At 43.1% G+C, this 13,272-nt stretch overlaps 1 protein-coding gene across 2 annotated transcripts in view; it reads right to left on the bottom strand.

Moving 5' to 3' along the window:
- The window catches only part of AK8 (adenylate kinase 8), a 197,794-nt gene that overhangs the window by 130,680 nt on the left and 53,842 nt on the right, over window positions 1-13,272 (bottom strand). For both annotated transcript variants that reach the window (XM_089675084.1, XM_089675085.1), the window contains exon 5: window positions 7,164-7,232. In XM_089675084.1, coding sequence (XP_089531210.1) covers window positions 7,164-7,232 — 69 coding nt within the window. The remainder of the gene's footprint in view (window positions 1-7,163; window positions 7,233-13,272) is intronic.

Here is a 13,272-nt window from a genome sequence, read left to right as displayed (position 1 = left end):
TGGCAAGCGGTGCTTGCAGGCAAGAGCATTGCTTGCTTTTATCGAGCTGTCTGTGGCCAAATGCTTACTCATTTAATCTTCCACAAGTACTAGAGAAAGGAATGATAACTTCTCAAAATATACCTTCACTGACAGCGGGAGCTAGCATTGTGTTTTCAGGCAAACCAAGGCTGGTACTGTTTAACCAACACCAGAGGCTGACACCATGCAGTAAATTAACACCGATTTAGGCCTCAGATTCTGTTGAGACAGCCTTGGTTCATGTATATAAAGTGCTGTAACAGTAAGTCTCAGGTGACAAGATAACTAATGGTTGATAATATGGAGCATACGTGCTAGAAAGGCACAGATATGTTGACGTTCACAATTTTGTGCTCTGTCTGCTTTGCGTTCTTTTAATGTGTGCCACCTGCCCCAGGCAATCAACAAAGCTCTCCTTGTACTGCCTTTGATCTTGCATGTTCCCTGCAATTAGCATATGCAAGCTTTTACCATCAGCTTCTACTCTGCTACAGCAGCCTGTGCCCAATACTACATTGTCTTCATCCCTGAGCAGACAGAAGGCTGTAAAGCTGGCCATACACTGTTCGTTTTTTCTTTTCTTTGGTTGAACGAACAAAAACAGATTCCTCCAGCCACACAAATGAGGTGGATGGAGGAATTCAGTCCTGGTGGTACATTGTAATTTGTCAGAGGTACCCACTGCTGTCACAATACTCCAATAAATGGCTGTAGTTTATTGATACAAATTTTTACGTCCCTACTGAACTGTCCAAATTTCGATCTGTGTATGGCCAGCTTCAGGACTAATTCACACTGACTTGCGCTAAAATGTATGGAAAATGGATGTATATTTCCATCCATTTTAGTTGCGTGCTGACGTCTGTTAACATATATTTTGACATCCTTTGGCATACATTTTGACATCTGTTAACTTACATTTTGATGTCAGTTGACATGCATTTTAGCACACATTACCACATGCTGCATTTTCACATGATATCCTCTGCATTGCATTGACATCCGCTTACATCTGCTTAAATCCGTTATGTTGTGCTAAAATGCATACATGTTGCATTTTAGTGCAAAGCAGGTCAACGCAACATTATGGTGTGAATAGGATGCATTGGAAGTTATTGTTTTTCAGATGTCCTTCTGCTGATCTGCGTTTTACAGCTGCATTAAAACGCAGATCAACGCACTCGTGTGAGTTGGCAATAACACTTCAAGAGGACCGGTAACCATAATTAAAGAGAAGCTCAAGGCAGCAAGCAAAGTCAGTCAGTAAACTGTTAATGCTATGCATAAAACATTGAAAATGTGCTAAAGTTACAACATCCAAATAAAGCCTAACTTTGCCCATAAAAATATCTAAGCAGGAAGGTTTCTTTTATTGCAGAAGAGACATACTTAGATTGTAAGCTCCAAGGAGCAGGGCCCTCGAACCCCTCGTGTATTGAATCGTATTGTTACTGTACTGTCTCGTGTACTGTCTCCCATTATAATGTTATAATTAGAGATGAGCGAATTATTCAAAAATTCGGTTCGGCTGATTCGCCGAATTCGCCGAATAAATTCGCTTCGAGCCGAATATATTCGCTGCGAATTTAACTTATAAAAAGGGTGTTTCTAGGCTTCAGAGAGCCTTTATATTAGTGCAGAACACTGTACCTTTAATTTAAATGCCCTTGGAGTCTGCTGGGGAAGAGAAATAATACTGTCAGTCAGTATGACATGCAGATGAGTGCCGTCGATCTTAGAATCACCGCACACTTCACTCATTTGGGCAGTCATGGGGCCAAAACCAGAGTGTGGAGCCACAGTGTGGCGGGTGGAGGCAGCAGCAATGGGAGGCCATACAGCACCCTATGACAAAATGGAACCCACCAGCAGTGTGAGGAGACCTGAAAGTGGCACATGGCAGAGTGTGGCGATGGAGACAGCAGCAATGGGAGGCCGTACAGGGACCCATGACACACTCTGGAACTGGCAGCAGCATGAGGAGGCGGTACAGGGGCCCATGACAGATTACGGGCCTGGCAGCAGCATGAGGAGTCGGTACGGGGGCCCATGGCAGATTACGGGCCTGGCAGCAGCATGAGGAGGCGGTACAGGGGCCCATGGCAGAGTGGCGGAGCGTAAGCAGCTAAAATTGAAGGCCATACAGAGGCCTATGTTAAAAATTCCCCCCAGCAGCAGCGTGGGGAGACGACTATCAAGAGTCCAATGGCAGAGTGGCGGAGCAGAAGCAGCTTCAATTGAAGGCCATACACAGGCCTAGGTTTAAAAGTCCCTCACAGTTAATTCCAATAACGAACTCTACTCCTCCGTGCAATCTACTTACGAGACCCTGGGCAGGTCTGGGTCCAATTTGTGGTAGAGACTGGTTTTGTTCAGCCATGCTTGAGCGAGTAATAACAGGTCTGTGCTGCCCTTTGGTGTCTGGCTTAATGCGCACAACACTGAACGTCCCAGCGTTTGTCAACGATTTGCCGTTAAGTGATGCAAACCCGCTGAACCACGTTCATGAGGAGCCGGTACAGGGGGCCATGAATCAGTATGGACCTGGCAGCAGCGTGAGCAGACGACAGAGGCACATGGCGCAGGGTGGCGGTGTAGGCAGCATTATTCTGAAGCACTAATCACCCAAAAAATATTACCGCCAGCCGGCGTGTAAATGGATTTAACTCTTTGAACGTACAATAGTGGTTGTGAAGCAGAAAGTCAGTTTATTTTGCACAATCGGCAAACTGCAGCACCAACTGTGCACGACAGCCACCAAAAAAAAAAAGGGTGTATGTCACTTTAAATTTTCGATTCTTTGATAGCTGTGGCCCTAAGTAACAATTCTGTGTCCCTGAGTAACGATTCTGTGTCCCTGAGTAACGATTCTGTGGCCCTAAAGTCTCTGTGGCCCTAACTCTGTCCCTTAATACACACAGGTCTGTCTCTCTTGAATGACCGGAGGCTAATGGAGAATTCTAAGATGGCCGCGATTTATAGCTCCACCATTACACAGTGCTGGCTGGCTGCTGATTGGCTAATGCGATCACATGTCATGAATGCATTATGGGTCAGCGCGCCTTGTCTGCGCGCCTTCCCAGAGATCCCCGCCCCATCTTCTCTGTCCATTTTCTCCGTCGCCACACATGTCGCCGCCATTTTTGGGAAAATTCGATTCGTGCATCCGAAGTTTGCTAATCTTCGGATTCGTCGCGAATAGAATTTTTCCAAATCTTCGGAACGAATTCCACTTCGTCATGTTCGATTCGCTCATCTCTAGTTATAATGTACAGCGCTGAGCAAACTGTTGGCACTATATAAATCCTGTATAATAATAAAAATAATACTTAGGGGTTGATTTACTAAATACAAATAGACTGTGCACTTTGCAAAATGCAGTTTCACTTGGCAAGTGCAGTTGTTCTAAAGCTTAGTAAATTAGGTAAAGCTTCCCTTTCAAAGAATACTGAATCATGGGCAAGCAAAAAACAAAAGCTGTAGTGATGCACCGATACCCTTTTTTGATCAGCGAGTACAAGTACCGATACTTTCAGTCAAGTACTCGCTGATACTAAGTACCAATACTCTGCGGTGAGATTTGCGTCAATACAAAATGTATGGATGCAGATTGCACTGCAAAAATTGCATGCAATTCCTGAGTTCATGCAGGAGCAGTGTGGGAAACCTCCCTGCACCAAACCCATGCTATCACAGAAGGAAAAGCAGGGAATTTTAAATCCCCGCGGCTTTCTCTCCTCTCTGTGCACGGATGACAGTATAGGCTAGACGGTTGGTTAGCACCGTCACAATGCTGATCAGTTAGACGCCGTCTAGCCCGCAGAGATTTCAATTCCCCAGACCTATGAAGCGGCTTTCTCTAAGACAAGCCTGGGTTCACACAGGAGCGGTGGGGAAGCTGCATGCGATTTGGGCAGGAATGGCACCGCATATCTGTTTAAATCGCATGTATGGACACAAATTGCACCGCAAAGTATTGGTTTCAGGTATCAGGAGCATTTTCACGAGTACAAGTAATTCATGAAATACTCAGTATCGGCACTCATTCCGGTATCAATGCATCTGTAAAAAAACAGCATTTTTTCTTGCACATGATTGGCTGATGGAAGCCAGGAAAGCTTCTGCTCATTTACTAAGCTCTGGAGCAACTGCTCTTGCAGAGTGCACAGTCTATTTACCTTTAGTAAATCAACCCCTAAGCCTCTTTGGAAATAAAAGCTTTTCTTACCTGTGCATGTGCAGCTCAGTGTACATTCTCTTGTTTGATATTATCTAATGCCACATCCTCATATTTGGAAAACAGCATAAAACAGAAAGTAATCTGTGGTGACAGGACACTTAATGACAGCCCTTAAAGTGGACATGAACTCAAAAAGTGAATTTTTGCTATGTGATTGGATGGGAAAGGGGGGGTTTCCAGAATCCAGCTCCTCTTGAAGCTAATGTTGTGCAGCCCATTGTAGTCTATGTAGTTCACCAGCACAGATATAATAATGTGCTATGCTCAGATAGAGCCAATATAAACACAGACAGCAAGCTAGGTAGAAGTCTGAGGTCTTCATTCTTATTCGTTAGTGGTATCTGGGATTTATATTTTAGTGCATCATTTCATTTCAACTTTAAAGTGTATGTCAAGGCACACCTTTTAATTTTAGTTTTGGATAGAGTGGGGAAGGGTTAGAGCCCCTTTCCAAGTTTTTATTGTTGTCTGTGTCCTCAATGGGTGAGAGTTACCCTTCTGTTTGTCCTGATTACCATTGTCACTGAGCCAGAAATCCTAAATGTTGCCATGCCAGCAAGTGGTAAGGGGAAATTTTTCAATGGGGACAAATATTTCTCCCCACTTCCTGTTGTGTCTCCAAGACAGCTAGTGAAGGAAATCTCCCCAGCAGGACACAACATAAATTAACCTCATAGGGCAGCACAGTGGCTAAATGGTTAGCACTTCCGCCTGGCAGTACTAGGGTTGTTGGTTCGAATCCCAGCCACGGCACCTCCTGCCTGGAGTTTGCATGTTCTCCCTGTGCCTGTGTGGGTTTCCTCCTGGTACTCCAGTTTCCTCCCACACTCCAAAGACATGCTGGTAGGTTAATTGGATCCTGTCTAAATTGGCCCTTGTATATGAATGTGAGTTAGGGACCTTAGATTGTATGCTCCTTGAGGGTTAGGGACTGATGTGAATGTACAATATATATGTAAAGCGCTGCATAAATTGACAGCGCTATATAAGTACCTGAAATAAATAAATAGGGGTTATCCTATCTAAAAGCTATAGCTTTTAGCTATATATACATTTTACCTGATAAAGTATACCTAAAGGCAAAACTTTTTTTACATTTATTTTTAGCGTGGAGATGGATTTGTATTGCTGTCTGTGTCCCTGTTACGGAGATTCACCCTCTCTGCTTGTCATGTTTACCATTATCATCAAAAGTGAAAGTAAAAGAAAATCCAAAATTGTTGTCCCCAGAACAGTACAGCCCCTTTCACAAGGGGTGGTCTCTGCCTGCTATCCACTTGCCCAGCAGGGGATTCTGTCCGCTGATCCCTGCTGAGCAGGCAGATGACAGGTCCGTGTCCGCTCCTCTTATGCAGAGCAGACACGGACACAGCCCGCTCTCCTCTATGGGCAGTCGGATGTAAACGGACCGATTGTCCGTTTACACCCAACTGCCATCTGATCAGCTGGTATGGAAGGGGAAAGGATCCCCATCCGTCTGTTTTTTAGTGGATCGGATTGGATGTAGGCAGGTGTAATCGGTGTACATTATTGATGCACAGTTTTATTATATTACTCATATACATCCCCACTATGGTGGTGTTTTCCTTTGTGCCTGTGCTGTTTATACAAGAGACCTAGAGTCGTTGTCTCTACAGCATAACTACATACATGGCCGGTCATGACTTCCTTCTTTTATTATTTTTTCTTGTTTTAGGTTGTTTCTTTTGGTATTGTCTCATTTTGTGGTGATGGCTAACAGTGGTCTTTACCTAAGTGTCTAATTACGTGCAATTTTGCAATAAAAGCCTAATTTTTGATGACTTCCTGAGTATCGCATTTTGTCCATTATGTAACCACTTTTTCTTTGTGAATTCCTTTTCACTGTTTTTTTGCTGTTTGGTCTTGGTTACTGGACAAATCATGTACGTTCAGCGATACCAGTTATTCTAAATGGCCTCTATTTTTTTGTGGTTATTCTAGGTGTAATCGGATACATGCTCTATAGAGGAGAATGGAGGTTCCCGACAGGCGGACCCGATTGAACTGTTCGGGTGAAAGAGGCCTAATAAAGGGGAAATCTTCCAATGGGAACACTAGTTCTGGTGACTTTGGTTGCAAACAAGGATTCTCTCACTTTGGAGGGATTTCTTCTCACTTTCTGTTTTGGCTATGACACAGGAAGTGAAGGGAAATCCCACTGATACCGTTTATCGGCCGATTTTTCGTCCGAAAGAATAATCAGCCGATTTTTGCACTGTTAGTGGGGCAATGGCATTCACGGTTCCTCCTCATTTCTTTTATCAGTCATGCTGGAAAATTTGTGAAAAACGGCCAATTTTCACAATCATTGGTGGAAACAGAACGACCGATGTTTCGTTTTTCGGTCTATGGCCTGCATTACTCTATCAAAAATGAAGAAAAATGTTTTGTCTTTGGTTCTACTTTAATTACTATACTGCACATTATTAGAATCTAAAGCTCTATTCCAGTTTCTAAAGTTCTATTTTTTTTAATGCACTTTACCCTGAATTTCATAAAATCCAGTTCAATGGGACAGTTGGCTAGGGTACTCATAGGGTTTCTGGTAGTAATTGAGGCATTCTGTGTGATCTCCCAGATCTTCTGTACGATCTGGAACCATGAAACATGCTAACCTACATGTTCTCTGCCTCATATTTAGGGCCAATCAGAAGTTGGAAGTTCTAGTAAGTAAAGTGATATAACAAATGGGGCAGTCCTTCACAGAAAATTAAAATTAAAGTCACAGAGCAAGTATGCTGAATGTGATTTTCACATTTGACTGAGTTGTACATAAACAAAACCCATACATTTTTGTGCTAAATGGATTGCTTTAATATGAGCCTAGCGTTCTCCAATCTCCTCTCTCCCACCCCTTCTCAGCTCTTTGAAGTCTGCTTACTCGTTTCACGCAGTCCACTTTTGACAGTCGCTCCTGGATGATCCTGGCCCACAGAGCGTCTGGGATTTCCTAGAGAAGCACAACAAGTAAATAAATAAAGAGAATGCCACAAGACCAGAACAAGCAACAGACCATCTGTTCACAGAGTTCCTCTTATAGAAAAGTAAAGAAATGCAAACCCAAAAAAAAAAAAAAAAAAAAAAGAAAGAAACCTGCATACAAGCTTCAGGAGCCAGGATGAATAAGGTAAGAGCAGTGAAATGAAGTATACTGTCTCGAAACGTCAAGTCTCGGTGGGTGGCGTGTGTCAGAACCTTGCACTGCTGGAGAGCAAATTTGTGGCTTTGAGTGTGTTTTCTTCCAAAGGCGTTTCCCGCTGCTCACAGGCAGGGATGGTGTCTACAGAGCACCTTTGAAGTGTCATGTCAAAACAGACGTGTGTGTACCAGGGGGTCCATTCTACACAGTGCCACCAAACCAATTTAAGAGAAGGAAAGCCGACTACCAGAGGCCTAATCGAGTCACCATCTCTGAAGTTTCTTCTCAGCTTACACGTCAACACCTTTCCTTCACCATTTCTTTTTTGTTTTGAAAGTTATGTTAAAACAAAGATTTGCCTCGTATTTTCCTCCTGTAATGATAATGCAAGGGGGAATTTCTAGTATTTGCTTAGCTACCTGTGTTCTCCACTGATTTTCTTCTCTGGCAGCCATTCTGAATTTATGGCCAATTTGTTGGTGGGATATGTTTTAGAGGTCTGGAGTGATGTTACAAGAAGTGGTTGGGCTCTCTGAAGTCATGAAACAGACAAAAGCATTATATTGAAATGCAAAGCTAAACTGTTTTTTCAGTGAATGAACATTTTCAGTTATTGCTGTAAATTTACCTGAGGGAATTTTTTAAGTGACTTTCATATTTTTACCTTCTTTTCCATGTGTTTTTGTATTTATCATACAGATCTCTAAATGTACTTTCTAGTAGATATCTGTACATCAGAGGATGTGATAAAGCATTCATGCTTAGGACAAGCAACAAACCATGAAAGAAATATGGGTTCTGCCATTGATGTCCCCCTTCAAAAAATGCTAGTTGCCTTTGAAAAAAGGTACCCAATGAGGTAAAAAAATTAAAAAGGAAGCTCTGGCCACAATACTCATCCCTTGTTTTTTGCCACTAGACATTCTCAGTCTTCATGGCTGAATTGCTTCACAAGCATTATTTAGCCTAAAAGACTGAAGACATTCTGTGAGTTCAGAGCGTCAGAGACCTGCCCAGTGATGTATTTAGGTTTTGTACTGCCCTAGGCAACACTAAAATCTGCCCCCCCCCAATCTAAATTGGAGGGGAGAGAGAGGGAGAGATCTCGAACAGTGTTTAGGAAAAGACAACCTGAAGGGTGACAGAGCCCCCTCCATGCCATCAGAAGGTGTACAACCCACAGAGAGCCAGGTAGAACATCACACTCACCTAATGCCATCCCCATATGTACAGCTGTTATCTGGACATCCCCGGGAACGAGAGTTGGCCTCTGCCTACTCCTTCCATCAGCCCGCAGCTTCGGATCCCGTGTAGCGGAGCTCACGCAGTGCCTCACCTGGTCTCTCTGAGCGAGGTGCCTGGTTGTCTGAGAGAGCCATATAGCACCTTGTAAGAGATAATGCAAGCCTTCTCAGAAGTTCAAGGCATTCCAGAGAAGCAGGAAACCAGATATCACTTTTAAAATCCATTTTTCCCCTATGTCTCATATCTTGGAATATGAGAGACTTACAAAAAAAACAGGCATATCTTCAGATTGGCCACAAGGAGACAAACAGTTTGGTAGGTTACACTCCCTGACTGGAATACATAGGAAAGCAGAAAATTACATCTCTGGAACCCTTAAAATATGTATTTCATATTTCATATCTACCCGCTCCTCAGAAGCATCTGCATAATAATCTACCTGCGGGTGGAATGTCACTTGTGCATAGGGAAAGTTATGAGCCAAAATATGAACTAGAAGAGATTTTGGCTCTAGTTTAGGTCCACGCCCAGACGATCCCTCCCTAAATGGTGTATTGGTCCTTGACTTCAGAGACACCCCCTGCCGGGGAACTACAAAATGGGATGTCAGGCCTAAGAGAAGGAAGTTGAAAAATTCTCCCGTTTAACATCAGAACCAGCTTGGGAGACAGCCCTTTCGCTCTGAAACTTGATCTGCTAACTTTGGCAAGTACTTTAACCCTTTAACCTCCTTTCTGTTACTCCTTTGCTGTGCTGTTGTTCTCTGTATATATATATACAGTATATATATATATATATATATATATATATATATATATATATATATATATTGGTTACATCTTTTTTTCTGTAAATATTTTTATTGCACCCGTTTGACCTTTTAGTAATAAATCTTTCCGTCTGAAAGTGTTGAACTATAGCTCTTTATTGCAATTTACAAATTCCTACCTCGAAAAGAGCACTACTGTGTTTGTTTAACCCTCTGTATAACCGGACTGCGGTGACCGTGTTATACAGACGATTATCTCAACCATTATAGTGTTATAGCTGATATTGCCGAGTTTCCTCTTTCTCTGTACAAAAAGGAGGTAGTGGCTGTGTGAAGGGTTAATTGCGTAATTAACCTGACCCAGTAACAATCGCTCAGGCTGCCGGTACATAGATTGCGGTACAATTAGCTGGAAAATCGTTGTGCAGGGTGCAGCTGGGTGTGGCATTTTTACGCACGTGACATCGCGGTTTTAGATTGGCTAGTCCTTCGGTCACGAGTTTGGTGGGAAGGACTGGGGTCTGACGCCGCGTTTGTCACATACTGGTGGCAGCGATCCTGGGATCGTCACACCCATCATCAGTCACCTGCCGGCTGTCCCTTCTTCTAGGAGGTGGCACCCCTGAAAAATGCAGCTCAAGGCTAACACCTTGTTTGCCTTGTAGTAGATACGCCACTGGACCTGCCCCCTTAGGGGACATCACCACAGTGCCCGGCAATCAAATACAATGGATGCATGATATAAAGTTGCATCACTGAAGACCAACCAGCACTGGAGAGGAGACAGAGGAAAAGGACTCTGCATGTCAAGTGACTGGCCTAAAGACAACTGGAATAGTAGGCATGAAATAAAAAAATACTGCTGGGGGACATCCAGAGAAAAAAAGTTGTGTTTCGGCAACTGGGAGAATGAGCTAAGAATTGGTCTTTCTGAGTCGCCTGGAACAAAGATATTATAAAAAAAGGCAGGCCATACATTATGGAAAATTATGGGGGGAAATTGCTTGATTCCCCCATCAACACAGTCAGTGTTGATGGGGGAATGCTTCCCACATTGGTATTGTTTTCTGCTGGTGGTGCATCCTATCCTGCAGACAGAACACAATGATCACTGCAAGTGGCTATAGCCACCGGCAGCGATTGCATGAAAAAATCCTAGAGTCAGATTGTACCAAAGTCGATCGATGGTACAACCAATACAACCAGCCTGCCAAGAGATGGATCAAATCTTGGCCAGTCCCTGCTAAACGTCCCTGCTAAACTAGCCAAAATTCGATCCATCTATGGCCGGCTCTAGTGTCAGGATTCCTTATCTCTGTGCTTGCTCCAGACCAGTGAATCTACTTTCACTAAGGTGGGGTTTACAAAGCAGAGGTGAGCAGAAAGTTAAGCTGGCCATACACTCTTTGAGAGATTCCTCCATCCTGTGGATTGGCAAATCACCCTGCTGGGCTGTTGTATTCTGATAGCCATGTTTTAACAACTGTCCATTCTTTAATAAAGGACTTGTCAAAAACTGTGTTTGTGCTTTTATTTAGACCTTACTTTTTTCTGAATAAGTAGCAGTATTATGTACCCCCAGCCACCAAACCAGGGTTGTGGGGAAGAGGCCCTTGTCCTCAAAATCATGGGGACATTATGTTTTGCCAGGGGGCTCCTCCTGATCTTCTGCATTCCGGACATTTGTCCCTGAACATATAGGACACAAAAGGCGAGCACCTCACTGTAAAGCATTCAGGTCTGTCCAGTCAAAGCCTGCCATGGACTTTGACAGGCTGCAGGGCTGGACGCTGCAGCTGTACCACCCCGTATGCACTAAGACGCCAGGAGGGATGCACTGCACCTAAACAACCCCATGTACAAAGCGCCTAAAGGCCTGGTATAGGTGAAGAAAATTCCCAGCCATGTAAACAGCCAGGTAAAAGAGACTGTTTAAAAACAAACAGCATGTATTCCCCAGTAATTCAGTCCCTTCAGGTCTTGTATGAATTTTAAGGGGTACTCCACCCCCCCAAAAAAAACAACAACATACCAGGCCCTCATCTTGGAGGGGGAGGGTGTCGAATGTGCACCCTCAGTATTCTTTATGCATGAATAATGCACAATGGCACTTTTACTGTTTTGTATGGTGGGTGGATTTTCTGTATCTGTCCTTATTATGTATGTATGGACCCTGTACAGTAGCACTTCTTTTGTTTTCTATTCTGGGTGTACTTCTTGGTATCTGTTCTTAATATGTATATATGGAGTAAATTTTCCCACAGCAACTGGTCAGGATCCATTTACTACTGCTAAGTTTTCAGAAAACCGAATTCTGTTACATGTACTTGGCCATATGTTAAAAATGCAGAAATGATGCTGCTAAGCAGAACTTCTCAATCACATACAGTACAAAAAAAGGTGTTCTGACCTCAACCCCTAGTGGATTATCATGTGGCTGAGATCTCCGATCAAACATTCAGCCATAAGATTTGCTTTTGCCCCATACACATGGGAAGTATTACCAAACTAGGTCTAAAATGGCATAATCAGCCCCTTCATGGCCGCTGCAGAAGTCCAAATTTATTCTATGAGTGTCTGTAATTTCATCCTTATTGCGAAGGGTAAAAACCTGGGCAAACTGCGATATCATTAACACGCTGCAGAAGTAAATGTCCTCTCATTAGGCGCAATTGAAAAGCGAGTGGTTGATCATCAGAGGATTAACTGGCTCTGCATATATACAAATCGCTGGCACCCTCTACGGCTGCTAATCCATTCTGAAGTTCTCAAGCAACCCCTGCAGCTTAACAAAGAGGCTTTCAATGATGTCTGCTAATTGCAGCACATCCTAGATGTATGTACTGATGCAGAGAACTGCTGATGGGAATAAGGAGAACCACCGACAGCCAGCAGAGCAGATAACTTAAAGGCAAACTCCAGTCTTTTTACAGGTTTTTGTTTTAATTTGAGAATGCAACCAACTTAAAGTAAATATAAACCTAAATTCTATAAGCTCATATAAGCCTTATCATGTTAAAGTCAATTCAAATTTCCTTCTCAATATGTGTAAATCTGCATCTTTCATCATTTCTGGTGATCCTACCATGAGGATCTATGTTTAGGCACTCCCTGTTAAATGATGACATTGCTCTGTTCCTTTCTTTAAGATATGCTCCTGCAATGTCACGTTGTCAAATGACATCCACTGAAGACTACAATGGCCATTTCACCATACATTAGGCAGGCATGGTCCACTGTTGACACCACCAAGAAACCCAGCCTGAGAAATGCAATGCGGTCATCACTGGAATGCATGTAGACTGCAACTGGTTGTAAATAGGATGTAGAAAATCCGTAGCACTAAGATGCAGCATTGGAAAAATTAAATCACACAAGTGATTTATTAAAAAAAAACAGCAAATGTTTATACACAGTGATTTGGCAAACTAAATGCCATTCAGTCAGGGTTTACATCTATTTTTCTAACAGTGATTTCAGCAGTAAATGTAAATTTTTAAAAATTGTTTCTGCGTATAGCGTATTATTGTATACTATATATCCATGTGGACAGCAATATCTACTCATTACTTATACAGACTCTGCTTCCTGCTCTGGTTTACTGTACTGTCCGAGCATGTGTATGAGTCAGTTCAGCCCTGATTTAAAGCTAAAAACACTTCCCTGCCAGGGGATCTAGGGAAACTGTATGGGGGACAAAAGGTGCTCTCTCTATCCTGAAAGGATGCACTGTGTGCCACCAGTGTTTATGGTAATTTTTTGGTAAGAAGACCTCTGTTATGGGTGTTTGCCCCCCCCCCCCCCACCTCGTTTTTTTGGGATATCTGTGACAAACGC

This window comes from Staurois parvus, unplaced genomic scaffold, assembly GCF_062004578.1.
Source record: "Staurois parvus isolate SC_StPar_1 unplaced genomic scaffold, SC_StPar_1.0 ptg000154l, whole genome shotgun sequence".
Lineage (NCBI taxonomy): Eukaryota > Metazoa > Chordata > Amphibia > Anura > Ranidae > Staurois > Staurois parvus.
Note: the sequence above shows the minus strand (reverse complement) of the source record. Positions and strands in the feature narration are given on the sequence as shown.